The 22323-nt window shown below is 39.0% G+C and overlaps 1 protein-coding gene across 1 annotated transcript in view; it reads left to right on the forward strand.

The window, feature by feature from the left end:
- Positions 1–22323, forward strand: part of tns1b (tensin 1b) — a 311171-nt gene that overhangs the window by 225658 nt on the left and 63190 nt on the right. Inside the window, exons 7-16 of the mRNA XM_084724224.1 lie at positions 4039–4210; positions 5526–5699; positions 7491–7555; positions 9276–9359; positions 11107–11219; positions 11301–11361; positions 13080–13155; positions 19233–19362; positions 19493–19558; positions 21128–21244. Coding sequence (XP_084580350.1) covers positions 4039–4210; positions 5526–5699; positions 7491–7555; positions 9276–9359; positions 11107–11219; positions 11301–11361; positions 13080–13155; positions 19233–19362; positions 19493–19558; positions 21128–21244 — 1058 coding nt within the window. The remainder of the gene's footprint in view (positions 1–4038; positions 4211–5525; positions 5700–7490; positions 7556–9275; positions 9360–11106; positions 11220–11300; positions 11362–13079; positions 13156–19232; positions 19363–19492; positions 19559–21127; positions 21245–22323) is intronic.

The raw sequence follows: 22323 nt of genomic DNA on the forward strand, positions 1-22323 counted from the left end.
TGTTGAGATAATGCGTCATTCATCAAACGTGATATACAGAAAAAGAGCAATCGCTTCATCTCTTTGGCTGATGAGAAGCAGGTTGGCCCTCGGCCGGTCGCCGCATGCTGCTGGATCTGGAATGGAACCAAACCGTAGGTCTATATTGGCCCTGACTACAGCCAGAGGCAAAAGACGTAGACATGCAGAGATGGAGAGGGAAAAGGAAAGAGAAAAAGAGGAGAAAAGGAAATACTAAAGGGAGAGAAAGAATGAGAGATATGCAGATAAAAGAAATGATATAAACAAAAAGAAGTTTTGGTAAATTGCAAACATAAAAAGACACTATCTTCACAAAAATGTCAAAATAAGATGTTTGTCGAGAACATGTGTGACATATCAGTTTCTCCTCTATCACTGGTGATGAATAAATTCCAGTAAGCAAGTTTTGAGTGGCTCCAGATGTACAGTACAGAGCAGGTTACATTATATTTGTAGAGTGAATCTGGAGAGATCTTCTCTCCCAGACATGAGCAATTTCCTCTGGGGCTACTCACAGCTGACAAATGTGGGAAATATGCTGCAGTCTGGGTGCTCAGGGGCCAGACACCTCTCCCTTAACCTCTTCATCTCACCGTCCACGCTCTTGGTAGACACTTTAAAAAAAAAAAGACAAGATCAGCTCAGGCTCCTAAAAGAATGGTTCAACCCGAAATGAAAAATCTGTCAAAAAGCTTTTGAAATTAAAGCTAAAATGTTTTGGAAATAAGCACTTTCATGTTATTGCCATGAGTTATATGAAAAGATTGATACCTCTCACATATCTGTCCTGTAAATATAGCCTGCAGCTGGTTAGCCTAGCTTAGCAGAGAGGCCTAGTCTAGCTCTGTTCAAATGTGACAGAATCTGTCTGCTAGCACCTCTGAGGCTTTTAAATTAACATGGAATGTCCTATTTTTATGACCTTACAAAAACTGAAATATAAAGACGACATGGTTATGGAGAGTTATGTGCAGAACTATGGCTTTCAACCTGGAGACTGGGGTTATTGAGCTGTGTGCAACAAGTCAACTTTGACTTCTTTTTAACTTAAGTAACTTGCATACATAACTTACATAAGTTATGTCATGTACATTAACTTTTGTGATGTACTTATATTAACCTAAAGAGACAAAGAGATTTTGCTGCCTTAACTAACCAAGTTGTTTTTGTGCCTTTATTTTGAAAGTCTAAGTGGACATTGCATATTTTTTATCGCTAACTAGACTGCAGAGCCCTGCACATGCAAACCTGATGCTAGATGTGTACCTACAGTGTCATAGTTTAAAGTGCACTGATCAAGCTGCCATATCTGACAAGTTGGGAGTGAGATCGGACTGTATATTCACAGGACCACTGTTAAAGTGACACTGATCTTCTTATCTTAACTCATGCAGGAAGGTGAATAAGTGTATTTCACAAAGTATTAAAACATTGATTCAGAAAACATGTTCCCTAAGCAATATTGTTGAGGCAAAGCAAGGACATGAGATCTGTATTTTTAGAATTAGCAGCCTGTGACTAAATTATCAATCAGTAAATTTTGAGTGAACTTTTTGGGTGGACTGTTCCTTTTACAGTTTCTCTTTCCCTTCTCCTTTTCACCCATGCCTCTTTTCCCTCCTTCAACACTCACTCTCACTCTCCAGACAAACCAGACCAAATAAAATCTCAGCCACCTTCTACCCAAACACTTTTCACCAACAAAGACGATCACATTCTGTTTGGACTGTGAGCTGCTCACACACACACACACACACACACACACACACACACACACACACACACACACACACACACACACACACACACACACACACACACATTTGGTATGCTGTGATATTTTTATAATCTGGCATGTTTATCGACTTAATCAAATTCTCCTCGCTCTGCTTTCCATCTCAGACAGTCAGAGTCTAATAACACAACATGTGTTTAATGCAGAGGGGAGACCTTCCATTTTGGTGGCAAATCTGCCCCCACTGGGATGAAATGATGTCATTGTGGATATGGCATTCATGTGGTGCGTTGCCTTTCCCATATTAGGATACTTGTTTCTTGAAGTCGTGAAGGAGCATGTTGTGTTGTGTGCTCTTCAGAATCTTACATGTATTTTGCGGCATCAAGGACACACATAGCTTTGGTTTTAACAAGGCTTACAGATAAAGCAAGTGGTTTTGTTTTTTATGCTTTGGCACTAAATTAGGATGATATGGACTGAAAAGGACATACAGGGGTTAAAGAACAATACTGTAGGAGAAGTGTCTTGTGACATCTCAGTGAAAGAAACAAGTGTTTCCATTTTAAATCACAGGAATGAATCATGCGGCAGTGAGGTCATCTGTATTAAACCTTTCCACCAGAAGAGTTTTTCAAAAATAATATTTACTTGGGATGATTTTAAAGTCACATACCGTATGCTTAAAAAAACACAAAGGAAACTGTTAATATAAAGAACAGTCAGCTTATTACCTAACTCGCAAACTGACTTCTACTGAATTTGCCATTTTTACTTATATTAAAGGATAATAAGGATTATCTGAAGTAGGGTTGTATGAGCTACTTATTCATATCATATTACTGATAGCAGATGGCGGTCGACACACCCCCAGTTTGGAGATGCAGCAGGAGTATTGGTGCAGGAAGCTAAGCAATGTACTGATGTACTGCTGTGGACAGAGTCAGCAACAAAATATATTTTAGCCTTCTTAAAATAAAAGGCAGATTAGAAAAATCAATGTCACTTTAAGTGTAGATTATATTTAAAATATTTTCACTGCTTTACTTTGCTGTCACACAAGATTATTTATTTTGACAAGAGTTTTAAATTTAGTCTTAGCTGCTTTTTGAAAATTTTAATGAGTTTAAGTCACATGTAAGTTGTTTGTTTTAGTCAAGATTTAGTCACAATTTTAGACAATTTTTTAACTTGTTCACTTTATTCAAAACTGCTTATTCTTTATTTTTAAATTAAGTTCTTATATAAATTGGATAGTGTGGGTCTTAAATCAGCAAATTACCTCAGACTGTTACATCTATCCCCAGCTGGGGTTAGAACCCACCCCAGTAGTGGGGTAGGTTGTACCAATGAAACCCCTTGTATTTTACATTAACTCACATAATCTGTGATTGTGAAGTGGATGTCCAGTAGAATTGTATTTGTAGTAGATAAATATGGGTATTGTGTAACAACGTTTGAGAGATCCAGCATGAAAAATTACTGAGTTACTGATGCTAAAAAGTGTTACTACCATCCCTGGTCTCCCCTACATATAAGAATGAATGCTTAAGTTATTACTGATGCATCATTATTGGTTATCAGACACTGGTAATGTTTATTACCTGGTAAAACAGACTTTTTAAAAGTTACTGGGGTCTGCTGCCAAATGCAGAGTCAGGTTTCTTTGTTGAACTGAGTTTTAATACATATACATCATGGAAGTCACACAATAACACAATCTAATCAAGGCAGCATTTGACCAGTAGTTCCCTGTTGTACAAGGTAAAATTGCTGATTTGCTACAGGAGTCAGATTGGTTTGGAGAATAATATTTGGCTTATGTAGTGTCACTTTACCAGAAAGGGTTAGGGGTGACAATATTCTGAATATAGCTTACACTTAAACTGATTGAGTGATGAAATACATTTTGCTGCTGACCCTGCTCAACCCCATTAATCCAAACCATCCCTTTAAGGTTAAAGTTATGGTCCGGAATAGAAATCCTGTAGCAGACTTGGTAGAAACTTCCAAATTGAAAAGCAGAAAGCATAAACACATCCTTGTCCTGGTTATTCTATAGTTAAAGTGATCACACTCTAGCTGACCTGCACATGTGTATAAATCACATGTGCTGCATTACTTCTGGGTATTATATTCTTAGCTATCTTTTGCAGTCCAGCAGCCAACCTCTGCTTTGTTTTTTCACAGTGGGATCATTGATATGCAGGATTGCTCAGTGCAGTTTGAATTGTCATGATGACCCACGCTGAAGGGTAAAATCTTCTCTTTTTGTCTCACAGGAGTGTGAGTCTTCTGCAGGCCCTGGAGGAGAACTACGAGCTGGACCTGATCTACATCACAGAGAGAATCATCTCCGTCTCTTTCCCCAGCAGTGTGGAGGAGCAAAGCTATGCTGCCAACCTGCGGGAGGTTGCCTCCATGCTGCGCTCCAAGCACGGCCACAACTACCTGGTACAGTTTCCTGTGTACATCTGTGATCCTGGCAGGGGGCTAGCAATTAACTGTCAGAATAAATGAAGCACATAACGTTGAAGGAGGAACTTTAGAACTTCCCAGATCAGCCCATCGTCAGCTGATCTCTGAACTACACATCCACACACATGTTCACACAACAGAGTGGTTATGTAACATCTATATCTGCATCCATCTCTGTAGATCTGATGCCTTTGTTATTGCCATCAGGTCTTTAATGGCCACTGGCTGCTACTGAGCTGCTTTGTTTCTAAGTTATTTTAAAAGGTGGGAAACATCCCTGCAGTTTTAAGGTTTTCTGAGTGTCAGTTGTGGATGTGTATTAAACACATTTGCATTTATATTTATTCTAAAATGGATCCCTGTGGCACACCCTCCGTAAACAACAGGAACTGGCTTCTTTAAGGGTGTGACGCCCCAAACAGTTCTCATTTCTTGTTGTCCATTCCTTAAAATTGTCCATTCCTTAAAATTGTCCCATTCATAATCCTGTGTTTCTAGGTTTTGAACAGAAAGATAATAAGAATAACACGAAGATAAGATTCTTTTTGTTAGACTCACAAGAGAAACTTGTGATTTTTCTGGATCAATTTGGAGACATCTCAACTGGGACAGATCTGATCTGTTGCTGAGCTATGATTGGACAATTGCCGCTTGAGGGAGACCAACCTGTTCACATTCACAGGTCCTGTAGATGAGCTCCTGAACCTGAATTTTTGTCAGAGAAATCAGAGTGATGTTAACTTCTGTGTTGGCATACAAAAATTCTTAATCCCTGCAGCACTCTATTTCACACCGTTGAATTACCATAAGTTAATGTATGTAGCCATCAAATGTATTTAAAGGCATAATCATCAATCAATCATCAATTATGACCCACTAGAAGTGTGTGGTGGTAGCTGTATCTGCAGAGACCCTGCCCTCTATCTGTTTTTCCTTATTTTCTCATTATTTTGCTGTGCTTGGAATGCTTTACCAACCTAAAACATAGGTGTTTGACGTCAAGAGAACGAGACTCAGCAATCAGTTATCTTTCCGGAATGTTTACAAACTGCTTGGACAAATCCTCCTGATTCTATCTTTGAAAACCTTTTGGTTTGGCACTTGGCTAGGTAGCTGTTACAGTTGTTTACCTTGCCTGAAGGACCCACTGTTTCAAAAGTAAGGCAGTGGGGGGAACAAGTCAAAGTAAAGAATGATCAAGTCTTAAATCATAAATAACACTGACTCTTTTCTGTCAATATATATTACCAAACATTTGTAATAATAGTGTTGATTGTTACTTCCTCCACAGCTCTTCAACCTCAGTGAGAAGCGTTATGACATCAGCCAACTTAATCCCAAGGTGCTGGACTTTGGCTGGCCTGACCACCACGCTCCAGCCCTGGACAAAATCTGCAGCATCTGCAAGGCCATGGACACCTGGCTGAGTGCAGACACCCACAATGTGGTGGTGATCCACAACAAGGTGAGACTGAAGAAACAAGAGCATGCTGTGAGGATGGAACAAGTGTCTCCAGACAGTAGGGGGTGCTCTCAGGCTCCTTTCAGGACCCCCACTTCCTCTGAGGCTGCAGCTGTTGGCTGTGTGTGTCTCTAATGACTTTTCCCCTCACTGAGAGTCAGGGTGGAGACTTTGTGTGTGAGAGTTTGTCTCTTTGTCTGCTTGTTTGGGTTTGGTTGTGTTGGTCGAGGGTTAGGAAAACACAAATTAGGGGGGTAAAACACGCCACTTATCATGGCTCCTTAAGTTTACTCTTAACAATACCATAAAAACGGAACTGACCAATATTTTCCTGTTGTTGCCTCAACTTAGTTGCATCACATGATACTCTTGTGGCAAACCACACTCATCTGGCTCCTAAATATGCCGACACAAACCATAAAAAGCATTTCCAAAAAACTACTAGGCCGAGGTCCCGAATGTAAGACCTAATCATTTTCACGTTAACCCCGCAGTGTTTCTGATTGTGTTTTGCAACACAAGAATTAACTGTTGGATCCTGAGGCTCTGTGCCTCATTCCAACATGTTCCCACAGGGAGGTTACAAACAAGTCGGCTGCCATAACAACTGCTGTTATTTTTTTGCGAGTTGAGTAACGCTGGTGATGAGAGTGTGGGCTTGTGGTGGTCACTAAGGAAGCAGGCCGTGTTGGGTTTCCCCGTATCAACAAATCATTTCCACTGGGCTTCACGCTGTGTCAGGCTGCGATATTTATAAGGTGGAACACACTTATCCTCCACAGAGATCCTTATTGTGAAGATGGATAGGTATGTAAAATGACGTCACCTCAGTGAATTAGCAAGCTCGATCTTTTTTTTAGCAAATAAATATAAGTTACAGTCACATATCACAAGTGAAAGTAAATCTTTACAGGGGGAAACTGCTAGTTTTACTGTCAGTTGTGGTCAAGTCTTGAGATGGACTATTTAGCCTGTAAAAACAGTGTTAAAATGTCTTCTGTGGTTAAGAAGTTCTCTAACATCTGAAAAATAACTGACGTCATGCTGCCGACTTATACACATGGAAATGTATAACAGAGAGCCTGAGTTTTTAAACTGGATCCTATCCTAAACTGTAGAAACATTTTGTAAAAATTCATTTAACTGTGTTGAGTCAGTGTTTTAAAAAAAATCATCTAATATGGAGTGATTGCAGGTTCTAATTTTTTGTTTTTTATTTTGGTAATGAGGCTTCCATTTGGTTTACATTTGAATCTTATATTTTTCATCAACTAAATACCCTGTTAAATTTAATTATAAAATACACCATCATGGCCTGGAAAATAAGATCTGTTGTCAGGTCCGGTTCTGCAAGGATACAGAATCATGCATTGCACCCTCAGTTTAATATTTTGCACCTCGCAATGTGAATACTAAATGCCCAGTGCAAGACAGTAGGTCATCTGGCATCTGTGGTGTCCACAGCTGTCCTTGTATGCCACCATTTGGGAATAGGGTGCACAGACAGCCTCCATGCACATCTTATTTTTTTTGTTCATGTATGCGTAGCAGTGCAACATGCGAAAGGGCTGGGTGGAGATGAATATAGATCAGCAGATGTGGTGACTAATCAGTAGTCCCCCAGCCAGTCACATCTCTGGTTTCATAGGTCTGAAACAGCTGTGCCAGTGTGAGTATCAGTTAGTTGTAGTAACAATAGAAATAAAAAGTGACTTGCGGCTCCCGGCTGATGACCTGCAGTCAGCACAATGGCAACGTCTGTATCTGACTCTTGCTTGATTGATGTCTTTTCAGGGCAACCGGGGCAGAACTGGAGTGGTGGTTGCAGCCTACATGCATTACAGCAACATATCCGCCAGGTAGGTCCTTAACCACGACTCCACCTGCAGAGGATTCAACTGCACAGTTTCAAGAAAGTGGAAAGAAAGTCAGACAGAAAAGGAGACAGAGGGGCAAACTGAGTTTGTAATTCTGTGAAAACATAAGGATTTAAGTGGAGAAGAACATGGAGAAGGGGTGGCATCAGGGAAAAAAGTTAGAAGAACACTAGATTGTTCATCACAAGACTGAACCCACATCTGAAGAACAGAGCGATGGAGATGGAACATGAGAACAGAGTACAACATTTTTATTTGGGGAAATTCAGAGAAAAGTATTTGATATAATAATTATGAGCAGAAAGCAATGAGTTAGCTTAAATAGTCACTGGATCATGAGACTCTTATCTCTATCTATATTTTTTATCATTGAATTTGTTTTTAGTTCTTCCAAAATAGAAGGAAATTGAAAACTGTTAAACAATCAGAGGAGCGCATGACTCCCTGTTGTTTCTGAAAGACACACTAATTGGCCAGGAAAAACTTAACACTCTCTTTTTGCTGTAAAAGTATTAGATTTCTCTGTAATCCCATTATCCCACAAGTCGATTTAGAGCTGCTGTGAAGTTGCTTTGAAAACTTAAGTAGCAGCCGAATGCCAGATTATGAACAGACGTGAGGTAAAATATTGCATTAAGATGTTTTACATTGAGCTGCCTAATGGAATTTTCGCAGAATCTGTCAACACTGAGGCCACTTTTGTTTTCATATGGGGGCTGGACACACTTTGCTAACACTGAATGACATAATAGGAAGTATCATGAATGTCTACATTGATATTCACAGTGCTGTATATGCATCATCTACTGAATGTATGTAGTGAGAAATGCTCGTATGATTTTATTTTATTGTGTTCTTGTTTAGTGTGCCAGATGCATCTCGTCTTATTAATTTTATTCTTATTTTTGTATTGACACCTGTGTGATAGCAGACATTAAATATGGGTTGTATAAAGTACTTATCCATAGTCAGCGTATGAATGAGAACAAACCATCTGGGTGTTTTGCTCTTTCGTCATGACCCCACAAGTTTTCGGGTGAAAACAACCACTCCAACTTGACTTGTGGTCAATACAAATTCTGAGGTCTTTGCCAGTTTAAACGCATAAAATAAGAAAACCATATCACTGTTTAGCTATTAGGAGCCCAAATCCTCTAGCCAGTCAGGTGAATAATTATGCTATGTTTATGTCAAATCAATAATCAGCATCATTTCACAGAAAAAAATAAAGATAGAGTCCTTATAGTCTGCCTCCATCTTGATTGGTTGGTTTGTTTGTGTTATTGTGTGACTCTGGTGAATCTGTCCTGTTAAAACACTGAAGTCACCTAATAACACAAACAAAAATGCCATCAACCACCATCCACTGTAGGTAATACACTGACTATGCAAAAGTACTTCATACAACTCTACCTACAAAAAAACATCCCTTTAAGAATGATGATGGAGGGTCTTGCATGAAATGTGAGGGTATAATTAAAATTATTTTCATGATGTGCAGACTTTTCAGATGTCTAATGTGACATGACTAAGTCTACTGTGTTTGCTTTTTTCTTTGTCCTCTGATGATCAACAAGATATATGAATCATGACGAAGCTGCACACATGTACTGTTTATGCTTGAAACACTCTACGTGTACATTGCTTATAATGGACTGAAAATAAGTAAACTAACCACACGTGTATTTGTGTTGGAATGCAGTGCTGACCAGGCTCTGGACAGGTTTGCCATGAAGCGCTTCTATGAAGACAAAGTGCTTCCTGTGGGCCAGCCATCTCAGAAAAGGTTTGTCCTCTTCACTTGGTGTTTCTAGCTTCAGTTTGACCCAAAAGTGAACTGTTTTCCAAAAATCTTTGTCTCTCTATGAACTAAAAAAAAAAAAAAGCTGCATTGATTAATTTTAAAGGTACAATATGTAACATTTCTGCATTAAAAAAATCGCCCAAGGAAAAAAAAAAAAACAGAAGGAAGAAACACTACATCATTATACTAAACTCTGGTGTCACTTCAATTGAATCATGTGGGAGGTGCCACGTCAGTCATGCTATTTTCAGATCAACAGCAAATAAACAAATGAGCACATTTGGAAAAAAATCAGTCAGTATGTTATTCTCTTTAGTTTTTTTTCTCTTTTTTCCAGAGGAGTTTGTTCATCCAAGGTCATACAACATAGATATGTCGGATTTTAGTGAACTTCTCCTATAGACTTCAATCGAGTTGCACCAAAGTGATTTCAGCAAGCAGAAAGCAGAATGTTGTATTTAAGTCCCTTCCTTCTTTTTTTTTATTTTTCTTGAAAACGATTAGACCTAAAGGAGGTCTAATCTAATCTAATTTTATTCAAGGTACTGGAGCCTGATGCTGTAAACACAGGATACATCAGAGAGTGATGAAGGAAGTCAGTGAACATGACTAAACGTAATGTGACTAGAACTTAAATATTACCTCGCCCATGAATATGATTGACTGCCTGAGTCATGCCAGACAGATTTTCATCGGCAGTGGTGGTTATTTATCAATGAAGACAATAACTCCCATGATTCCATGCTGCTTTACAACATCATCAAAATGCAAAATGCTTCACTACATTCACCAGCTTATCCCTCGCTTTCTTCTGAAAACAGCTGTCTTCTGTAGCTGGAGTCCAAATTGATCCAAATATGACTGTTATTATCCAGTGAGAAAATGATACAATATAAAATACAAAGATGCAAATGTAGTTACAAAGACACTCCCCTCTTGGAATAATCTAGTGAGAAACTAAAAATTACCAATCTAGCTACCTAATTTTAGTGAAATTAAATCAATTTATGTTTCATGATACTGTTTACAAGTGTCAAGTTGCATGGAAATTATCTTTCAGAGTAAAACCAGCCTTGCCTGACTTGCTATCGCGTACCAATCTCTTGCGTCTGATGGCATCACAACAGATATTGGCGCTTGTTTTCAGACATGGTGCAAACATCAGTGTGACTATTTTTCTTCTCCTATTGTCTGGTAGATTAGATGCTAATTCCCAATGACAGTAGTTCTGGATTTCAAAATAAAGGTCTCAGACGTTAAAAGTAAAACTGATGAATATGTATTTAAAATGTAATATATAATGATGTTATAAAAACACAGATAACAAACACTATATGCAAAGACCAGCCTCTTGAATATTTTTTTGGGGCAAATTTGGAGGTGATTCCCAGAATGTGGATTGGAGAAATGGATGGACACAAAGGCACAAACCACTCTCTAATTATATTTGTAAGATATTGATTAGTGCAGCCTTAAAATATTTAATGGATTCATTGACTTTATGATTAAAACAAGGTGCAAAGTTGGATTATTCTGTGCAGCTGACAAGTTGAAAAAAAATATTGCTCTCAGAGGTCACAGCCAAAGAATGTATGTCTTTGTTGTGATGAACACAGGATTATAACTTTATCCTTTTGCTGTCAAACATCAGGAATACTGATACAATTTGACATAAGGGAACTTAGCAGTATGCTCATGTCTTCCTCTTCTCTACCTCTGCTATGCTCAGGTATGTCGAGTACTTCAGCGGTTTGCTCTCTGGACACATCAAGATCAACAACAAACCCCTGTTCCTTCACCATGTCATCATGCATGGTATCCCCAACTTTGAATCTAAAGGAGGTGAGAGTCATGCACAAATATGCACTCACATATAAGCATTTTTACACACTTTATTTAACTTTTTTAAAAATTGTGTTCCAGGTTGTCGTCCTTTCCTCAAAATCTACCAGGCCATGCAGCCCGTGTACACATCTGGGATCTAGTAAGTCTTAAAACACACTCACACTCAAATACTTTTACAAGATTCCAGGGATAGCAAGCTCGTAATGGCTCAATAATAAAACCCCTGATTTTCCTTTATAGCCTCTCCCTCAACTCCCCTGCCCCCCAATATACACATATATCATCCCTCTTGCCAGTTTACACTCTGTGCTTGCCTCACATTATTGTATTTAGCTAGCCTCCCCAGCTGCAGACTCTTGTTTCCCTACTTTAGATCCCGCAATCTCTTCTAGTATTATTTGTGACTGGAGAGCCAATGAAACAGGCAGACAGGCATCTGTGTGGACGCCTGCAGACTTTTCCTGCCAGAGGACCCCGCTGGTTCCCAGGGCCAAACAGGAAATAATGGATTCTGTGCTTTTCTCTTGCTGTTTTGGGAAGAGTGGAGGTTAGAAGAAGGGATAAGAGGGGAGAGCTGCACCTCCCTCAGATGGGTGAGGCAGGCACACAGGCCAGATTTACACCACTGTACAGTATCACAGTTTAAAAAGAACACAGACACAAATGATTCTATCTGGGTGAATGGTAACAATCGTCTGGTTTCTCTGAAAAACGATCCAGTGGTGCTTGTGCACTTAACTCATATTTTAAACTTTAATAACTTGATAAATAAAATAATTAGCAGTTTTAAATGTTGTGATCTATTGCAGCTTTGCTGAGGTAGCATTACTTATCAATGCTTAAAGGGATAGTTCACCTAAAATCAAAAATACATATTTTATCTCTTACTTGTGCTCTTTGTCAATACAGATTGTTTTGGTGTGAGTTGTAGAGTTTTGGAGATATCAGCTGTAGAGATGTCTGCCTTTTCTTGAATATAATGGAACTAGATGGCACTTTGTTGACGGTGCACCAAACATTTAAGCAGCAGTGTCTTTCCAGAAATCAGGATCTGGTTACTCAGGATAATCCACAGACCTTTTTGTGAGCAGTTTTGTGTAGGAACTACTTTTTTCCTATGTTAGAACCTACCAGAACAACTTTCTTTCTACAATAGAAGATTGTAGAAGATAGTTCCTACATGAAACTGCTCACAACAAGTCAAGTGATAATGCACTACAGATTTGTTACTACAGGCAAGCTTTTAAATGACACATCATTATTTGGTTTATTATATATTATAGTGCAGTTTTAAATTCGCTGATGCTTAATTTTCTCACTCCTTTTTCTCCCTCATTTTAAGTCCAGAGCTGCTATGAAGTGGTAAGAAGTTACTATTGTAGATTGTAAAGCTGCTGTTGTTTAACTGTTTGCATCATGTCCAATCTAACAATAGTGTCAATACTATAAACAAATTTACAGCAAACACAATAACTAAGTGTGAAAAAATCTGTGCACATATACCTCCAGACTCTCAACCTCATTCAAGTCCCGAATCATGTTCCTCGCCAGTTCCCCTCACATGATCCCTATTAGCACTCTCCACCCTTTGATCCCACTCTACCAGTTAGACAATCATGTAGACACTAATACCCAAAATTAGCCCAGTACGCTCTGTGATGGCTGCTGTTAAAGCAAAGGACAGATTGTTAGAGAACGATGCAAGTCATGTGCGCCTGGTTATACCCGGACAAGAACACCAAAAAGAAAACTGATGAAACGAAGAGATGTTGCGTTGTGCTGTGATCAGTTTCACTGCAATAATGATGAAGGTGGACTCACTGTCTAACATGTTGTGTCTTCTTTTTTCTCTTGCAGTAACGTTCAGGGTGACAGCCAGACCAGCATCTGCATCACCATTGAACCTGGTCTTCTTCTGAAAGGGGACATCCTGGTAAGAATGGCGCAGCAGTGAGTGTGTGATGAAAAAGAGTTTGATCTTGATATAATGTCATAGCTGTTTTTATCACATTCTGTGAAACAAGAACATGGCTAGAGAACATATTTTTCTCTTGTCACTGGGTTAAGTGTGAAGCCAAAAGCAGACAAAGTTTATTGTTTGGCTTTTCCCAATGTGTTGCCAAAAAAAAGAGAAAAGAATGTTATATGAATGAAAACAGCTGCAGACATGAACAGTGGATGCACAGATTTTCATTGTTTATTAGTAATGAGGGAATCCTGTTGGTTTTTCCAATCTGACGCCGGGTGTATGTACTGAATGCATGTGCTGGAGCAGTTTATAGTGTCCAATCACAGAGGAAATAGGGCAATAAAACCTGGGGGAAGACAGTTGGACTGGGTCCTATACCTCAGTTTATAGACCCTCATTAGCACACAATATGTTCGCTGGAAACTATGACATCAAAATGGCAGTGCATTTCCTTTCCAACAGCATGTTCGGAAACATAGGGTACTATTTAAACATGACATAATAATTTAAAAGTAATTCGTCAGATGGATATTTTTAATTCTTTGTGAGAGATGGTTTTTACATACAGCCCTAATTCCAAAAAAGTCAGGACGTTGTGTAAAACATAAATAAGAACAGAATGGAATGATTTGCAAATATTTTTGGAGTTGTATTCAATCAAAAACAGTACAAAGACAAGATATTTAATGTTCAACTGAGTGAACTGAATTTGAAGCTTGTAACACACCATAAAGAAGTTAGGACAGGAGCAGCAAAAGACTGGGAAAGTTGTGGAATGCTCAGAAAAAAAAAACAGTTTTAAGCATTCAACAGGTTAATTGGTAAGAGATGAAAGTATCATGATTGGGTATTAAAGGGGTGTCCGTGAAAGGCTCAGCTGTTCTCGAGCCACGATGAAGCGAGGTTAATCACTTTGTGACAAGCTTGCATGGGCAAATAGTCCAACAGTTTAAAAATGTTTCTCAACACAAACCTGCAGGATTTTAGGGATTTTTACCATCTACAATTCCTAATATCATTAAAAGATACAGAGAATCCAGAAAAATCATTAAACACTGAATGCCTGTGACCTTTGACCCCTCAGATGATACTACATTAAAACTGCATTAAAAACATGACTTACTGTCACATCTGTGAAGACCCCATTATGTTGGATCCAACTGAACAGAGGTCAAAAAGTTTTTGCAAATTATTGCATTCTGTTTTTTCTTTTCGGTTTTACATGCCCCTACTTCTCTGGAATTGGGGATGTAATGTTTATAAAATCGTTCTTCTATCATTTGAAGAAAGATCCTCAGTAAACTAGCACCTGTGGCTTACTTTGCATTTAGGTGAAGCAGAAGAAGTGCACACATTGGCAAGGTTTCTGCTTCTGCTGTCATTCAGGCCTTAATGTTGTGTCCTCAGGGCTCATAATCTCTGTGTGGAGAATTTCAGAGGAGCACTTACTGTACACTCCTGGCTGTTCTGTTTTGGGCCCTCAGAGCTGAGCTCATATCTCATCCTTTATTTAAGACGGACTAATGGATTCTGCTGAATGCATCATCTGACTGAGCTGTGGCTGCTGATGCTCGTTATTATTCCAATAACACAGAGGATGTGAGCTGTGGCCTGATGGCCAAATGGGAGAGACATTAGTCAGCGTGGAGTGTGCTCCTGCATTTAAAACTGCTGTGTTTGTGCAGTGGAATTGAGTTGTGGATAATATGACTACCAAAGAATTACTAATTACTGAATGGTTAGATGAAAAAAAGATAATAACAGAGGAAAATCTTTGTAAATGTGATTTGAATTCTTAAGGCTTTGGCTGTTTTCTACTCTAATTGGCCAGCGTTTGTCACTTTTATTCCAAATTCAGTTTCAAGTTATTTAACAATTAAAAACTTTAGAGGAATAACTCAACATTTTAGAAAATGCACTTATTCACAGTCTTGCTGATAGTAGATGGGAAGATTGACACCACTCTTTTGTCTGTACACTCTTTTGTCTGAAGATGTTGAGCTTCGCATAGCATAGACTACTTTTATTTCTGCGGTTTTAAGATAATAAAGTCTTCATAGTCAGTGATGAAACTAGGATCACTTTAAATAATAATACCAATAATAATAATAATAATAATAATAATAAACTTTATTTATATAGCTTTTCTTAACAAGGTTACAAAGTGCTGTACAGAAAAAATAGCAAGTAAAACAACACACCATAAAAGCAAAAGGAGGTAAAAATGCATAGGATAAAAGTCACCAAATAGAGACATCACAAATACAGACATAAAAATTGGTTAAAAAAAGTTAACCAAGCCAGAGCAGTGTGGAAAAACCAATTGACTTTGATTAGCAGTTTGCAAAAGCCTTCCTATAAAGGGAGGTTTTCAGTGAAGATTTAAAAGAAACTAATGAAGTAGCTTGTCTAATTTTGATTGGGAGACTGTTCTGAAGCCTAGGGGCTCTGACAGCAAATACCCGGTCACCTTTGGACACGAGCCAAGATCTGGGGACATTCAGGACAGCTGCATCCATAGACCTCAGTGATCGCTGAGGCACATAAGGGATCAAAAGATCCTTCAAATAATTTGGAGTGAGGCCATTTAATTCTTTAAAAGTTAACAGAAGAAGAATTTTAAAATCAATATGAAATAAAACTGGGAGCCAGTGTAGGTCAGTTAGCACCGGAGTAATGTGTCCACATTTTTTTGTGCCTGTTAAAAATTCGAGCAGCAGCATTTTGAACTAGTTGCAGATGATGGATGGAGCTCAGGTTGATGCCAGCATAAAGTGCATTGCAGTAATCTAATCTAGAAAAAATAAAAGTGTGAATAATTCTGTGCAAATCAGTAGAGGACAAGAAAGACCGTATCTTTTAACATGAGCCTCAAAACCAAAGTCTGCATCAAAAATTACGCCAAGATTTTTTGCTGTCTGCTTAACATTTTGATTGCGAGAGCCAAATTTACTGAGAGGTAGGCTCGTGGGGTGTATTTGACCTACTATTATCACCTCTGATTTATCATCATTAAGTTTTAAAAAATTTTGGGACATCCAACATTTTATATCATTGAGGGAGACATGAAGATGATCTAAAGCACTGGAGTTAGCGGATTGTAGGGGGACATATAACTGCATATCATCCACATAACAGTGATGGGAGATACCATGGTTTTCAATGATCCGGCTCAGAGGGAGCATATAGATTGAAAACAGCAGAGGGCCGAGGATGGACCCTTGCAGAACTCCACAGTTAATCTGAGTGACAGAGGAACATACATTTGATAACATGACTGAACTGGTTCTATTAGACAGAGTGCAGCAGTTGAAGGGCAGTTCCCTTAATACCAACCCAAGCTTCTAAACGGTGCAAAAGTATACCATGATCAATTGTATCAAATGCAGCACTCAAATCTAAAAGCAGAAGGACAGAGCAGTCACCTCTGTCTGCTGTTAAAAGTAGATCATTACAGAACTTCAACAAGGCTGTCTCTGTGCTGTGGCGAGCTCTAAAACCAGACTGAAAACTACTAAAAATATTATTGTTATGCATAAATGAGATTAATTGGATTGAGATAACTTTTACCTTTACTTTCGATAGGAAAGGTAATTTAGAAATGGGTCTATAATTGTCCAGTATTAGCGGGTCCAGGCTTGGTTTTTTCAGTAAGACTGTTAGGAAAGTTGCCAGTGGTCAGAGAGCAGTTAATAATTTGTACAATAAGAGGACCAATAGTGGAGAGGACCTGCTTGAAAAACTTAGTTGGTAAACAGTCTACAACACAAGTGGAAGAGTTCATTTGACTAATTAATTTACTGAGCTCTGTGATATCAGTGGAGTCAAACTTGGTGAGGGAGGCAGAATTATTATAGGCGATGGCTAGATGCTGCAAATTTGGTACAATCTTGGACCAAATAGCTACTATCTTACCGGTGAAATGCGAAGCAAATTTCTCTACTCAAGCATTTCCCGGTTCGAAATCCACATTGGTTGGAAGATTGAGAACAGAGTAAATGACTCTGAATAGTATTTTGGTGTTATGAGAGTTTTTTGATATAATTTCAGAGAAATAAGCTGATCTTGCATCTTTCACTGCTGACTGATAGCTTATCATGAGTTCTTTCAAGGTGGTAAGAATGACAGGTGATTTAGTTTGTTTCCATTTACGCTCATATTTTCTGCATTGTCTTTTTATAGGGCGGGTATGATCATTAAGCCAATGGAGAGTTCTTGATTTTGGCTTTCTACTTTTCAGAGGAGCGTGGTTGTTAAAGACAAATAATAGTTCATCTGAAGATTGTGAGAGAGGATTCATACCTAATGAATTAGAGAAATGTCAGCAGAATCAGCAGTAAAAATGCGTGATTGTGTTGAGGGTTGAGGTTTAGGAGACAACAAAGAGGGTAGAGGAGCTTTAAAAATGACAGCTTTGTGGTCTGATATAAAAACTTCCACTACTTCCATGTTGTCAGGGCAAAAGCCGGAGGAAAGTACCAGATCCAGGATATGACCTTTGGAATGAGTTGGCTTATCAACTGATTGCAGCAGATTGAAAGATTCAATTAAATCTACAAAATCATGAGACATAGGCCGGGAGGGGCAACATGCATGAATGTTAAAATCACCCAGGATAAGCACTCTGTCATATTTAGATAGAACAATAGATAGGAGTTCTGAAAATTCTGAAATAAAATTGTGATATCCTGGCGGTCTATAAACTAAAATACATATAAGAGGAGCAGGGCCAGTGATAATAAAGTTTAAACCTCAAAAGAAACAAAGTTCCCTAAAGAAACATGAGGGCACTTAAAACAATTCTTATAAAAGACAGCTAATCCACCACCTCTCCCAGAGGGACGAGGGAGATGAAAATGTTTAAAATCTAGGGGAGTAGCCTTTATTAAAGCAGCAGAGTCTGCTGGGGTCAGCCAGGTCTCAGTCACCATGAAAAAGTCAAAATTGTTAGCAGCAATCAACTCTTGGCTGGACCATCATATTTAGCAGATCTAACTGTCGGCAAGAATATTTCCCAAAATTTCAAGCTATTCTGTTGACAGCAAACAAAACTACTTTGGTTGGTTTAGGAAAAGACCTTCCGCTACACATTGATGATGCTATAGGGGAACTGGCATAGTCAGTTTGAAGCATGTGGCCGCTGACCAACCTGCTGTATTTAATGCATTTGAAATGAGAACGAGCTGTTATTTACACATGAAAGGGCTTTGGTTAGTTCTAGTCTCTGCGTGAAAATTAAAATGTGTTCGGTCTTAAAATTAATGTTTTCCTTCTTCCATGTTTTTGTTCTCAAAGTTGGCTCACCAGTGTTGTTTTGCTCATGAAACAGACCCCTCAGTGGGGGATTAGCCATATCCCCAAAAGCTGCGCTAAGCCACAGGATATTCTACAGTACTTTGGCTTCCTCTCGTCCTCGATCTTTTATGTGTTTGCGCAGATTTGGGAACTGTATGTGTTTTGGTCTTATTTGGCAACACAATTAGAAAACAGGTTTCTGGAAAACTTCCTCAGCTGTTGTTGATTTCCTGCAAATTTTTCTTGTATTATACATTCTAAATAATAATGTAAAAAAAACCTTGAAATGCTTGGAAATGCTCACTGTCATTGTAACAGAAGGATGTTTTTCAATTGGTCAGTTTTTTTCTTCTTTACAGCTGCAGTTTGTGAGCTGCAAGTTGTTGGGTTTGAGGGTAAATATTCCTCCAGTACCTGTAAATGTGAGGTCCTTGTAAAACACCAACAGGTCCAGGCTGCCCAGCAGGAGGGAGACAGAGGATTTTCCTGTGTGCGGTTTTAGTGTTGCTCTTAAAGCTGCTTGTGTCGGGAGAAACGGTTTGGATAATAATGCTTGTGGAGAGGCCATACATCACAAGTCTTAAATGCTTTTTCTAGCTCTGAGCCAGTGCAGAGAAAGAAGTAGCACTGAATCAAGCTGGCATGTCTCTGGCTCCTGGTCCAATTCCATTAAACAGACCTGTTGAGTTCTGCTGATGAAATGCTACAGTTTCGCATGAATTTCTTCTAATGTTTTCACCCTCCAGCTCAAGTGCTACCACAAGCGCTACCGCAGCCCGTGCCGAGATGTGATATTCCGGGTGCAGTTTCACACCTGTGCTGTTCACGACCTGGGGATCGTCTTCGGGAAAGATGAGCTTGATGAGACATTCAAAGGTCAGAAGTCCTCAGAATATCAGCAATGACTGTCATATTCTCTCAGCAAACAGTCCAACTTTTTGTATTTTTCAGTGGGTGTAATGCCTTTTAATTTGACTCTGGTTCTCTTTTTCTTTCCTGTGTGCAGATGAAAGGTTCCCAGAATATGGAAAAGTGGAGTTTATTTTCTCCTTTGGACCAGAGAAAATACATGGTAAGAATCAACGTGTCTGGTGTTATTGGTGCACTTGAGCATTTCCCACACATGGTATTTCACCTTCATACTTAGTCTCAGGACATACTTGTGTCTGATTGACAGTATGGCAGAGGTATAACCAAGTTCTGCAAGTCACAAGTAAGCCTCAAGTCTTTGCACTCTAGTCCCAAGTCAAGACTGACAAGTTCCAAGTCAAGGCTAAAGTCCTAAACGTTGGATTTCAAGTCCAAAACAGGTCATAATATGCTCTTCACCAAATGTAATGCCATTTTAACAACAGAGCCTCAATTCAGCATCCTTTGTGCAGCTTTGGTCAGTTTGGTCCACATGTTTTGCATAATTTGTTTTTTGTTGACCAACATATAGTTTTGGTACTTTTTTTTTGTACCTGGAGCTCAGTAATGTAACGTTAGTTCTTTGGTTCTCCCGTGTAACTTGACTGGATGCTGTCGGATTGGTTCAAACAAGGTGGATCAGAGGAGTTAAGTGTAGACTGCCTGAGAATGAATAGTGTTAACATTAACTGATTCAAGAAATGAAGGGCAATTAATTGATTTGTGGATTCATGGTTTTTAAATAACATACCTTTTAATCTTTGGGCTTGGGGAAGGTATCAAGTATTTTCAAGTTACATGGCTCAAGTCCAAGTGAAATCACAAATCAGTGGTGTTGTAGAGTTGCAAGTCTTAGTCAAGTCTAAAATCATAAAATTTGTGACATAAGTCCAAGTCATTTGACTTGAGTCAGCACCTCTGGATTATAGTGGAGATGCAGGAAAAGTGGGGGAAAGAGAGAGAGATGATGTAAGAAAAGTCTCCAGCTGAATCTGACCTGGGGATATTGAAGTTTTAGCCAACGTCATGCCACCCATGTTCATATGTCAAGTCAAGTCAAATTTATTTATAAAGCACATTAAAAACAACCGAGGCTGTCCAAAGTGCTGTACAATGGAATAAGATATTTATTTTGCTAAGAAGATAAGATATATTTTTGTTATAAAAGTTAATTGTTTATTAAGTGCACAAAAACTCTCAAAACTCTCACTCATATCTGTCATAAATCAAATAAAGCAGGGCTGCAACTACAGTTATTTTCATCAGCAATTAATCTGTTGATTATTTTCCTGATAAATTGATTAATTGTTTGGTCTATAAAATGTCAGAAAATTGTGAAAAATATTAATTGTTTCTTAAAGCCAAAGGTGATGTCCTCAAATGTCTTTTGTCCACAACCCAAAGGTTTTAAGGTTACTGTCACAGGATTGAAGAAACCAGAAAAAAATACTTTTTTTCTCAATAAATTACTCAAACCAATGAATCAGTTATCAAAACAGTTGCTGATCATTTGAACAAGCAATTAATCATTGCAGCTCTAAAGTACAATTAATAAAATTAACATAGAAAATAATACGATAACTGCAACTCCTGAAAATTAGATCTCATGTGAAGGAGAACATTAGAAACTCTTCATGTATTTTCCCATTCTGAATGTGGTCTGTTTTTTCTCTTTCTTGTGATTTAAAGACATTCATGTTGTCTGCTCTGTCTCTTCGTACTTCTGGTCAAGGTGTGGACCACCTGGAGAACGGGCCGAGCGTCTCGGTCGACTACAACACACAGGATGCCCTGATCCGCTGGGACTCCTATGAAAACTTCAATCAGAACTGCGAGGATGCCGCAGACAGTGAGTACAGTTGGGTTTTAGATCGTAACCTGCATACTACATGACTTTCCAAGTTGTCAGATCACTGCATTGTTCACACTACACAACTTTCTGTCTTGTAATCGGGAATCCTGAAGTCATGGTTTGCTCACTACATGACTGATCAGCAACGTGGGTCACACATTACAAGATCTTTCACCTGAGGATCCCTTGTGAGTTTGTCTGCTCTCCAAACCATGTTTTTGTTGTAACCATTCAATATTGGACCCAAAATACGAGCACAGCCTGGAGACAGAGAGGTTTAAACATAATATTGTGGGCTCTTTTGAAGGTTGAGGCTGGTTTGAATGGCTGAGCAGGGCAGGCAATGGAGCTGGTGGCTGAAGACAAAGGCGAGGCTGGTTTGAATGGCTGAGCATTTTTGAGTCTGGTAAGGGCTGCAGCAACCCAGCTGAAGTCTTTAATGAACCTCCTGTAGAAGTTGGCGAAGCCCAGGAATCTTTGAAGCTGTCTTTTGGTAGTTGGTTGTGGCCATTCAGCTACTGCTCTGATCTTTTCTGGATCTGTCTTCACCTGTCCGCTCTCAATAATATAGCCCAGGAAACTCGCTCAGCTGGAGTGGAACTCGCACTTCTCTGCTTTGACGAACAGTTTATTTTCCAGGAGACGCTGCAGAACCTGACGGACATGGAAGATGTGTTCAGACTTTTTCTTTGAAAAAATCAGAATATCAGCAAGCTAGACAAAGACAAAACGGTTGAGAAAATCTCTCAACACATCATTCACCAAAGCCTGAAAGACTGCAGGTGCGTTTGTCAGACCAAATGGCATCACCAAATACTCAAAATGCCCCAGTGGTGTGTTGAAGGCAGTCTTCCATTCATCTCCCTCTCTTATGCGAACCAGGTGATATGCATTCCGTAGATCCAGCTTAGTGAATATGGTGGCATCCTAGAGGGGTTCAAAAGCAGATGTGAGTAATGGCAGGGGATACTTGTTCTTCACAGTGATATTATTCAAACCTCGAAAGTCTATGCAGGGGCGTAAGGTCTTATCCTTCTTAGCCACAAAGAAGAAACCAGCACCAAGAGGAGAAGAGG

The sequence above is a fragment of the Lutjanus erythropterus genome, chromosome 8 (genome assembly GCF_056507025.1).
Source record: "Lutjanus erythropterus isolate fLutEry1 chromosome 8, fLutEry1.hap2, whole genome shotgun sequence".
NCBI lineage: Eukaryota > Metazoa > Chordata > Actinopteri > Lutjaniformes > Lutjanidae > Lutjanus > Lutjanus erythropterus.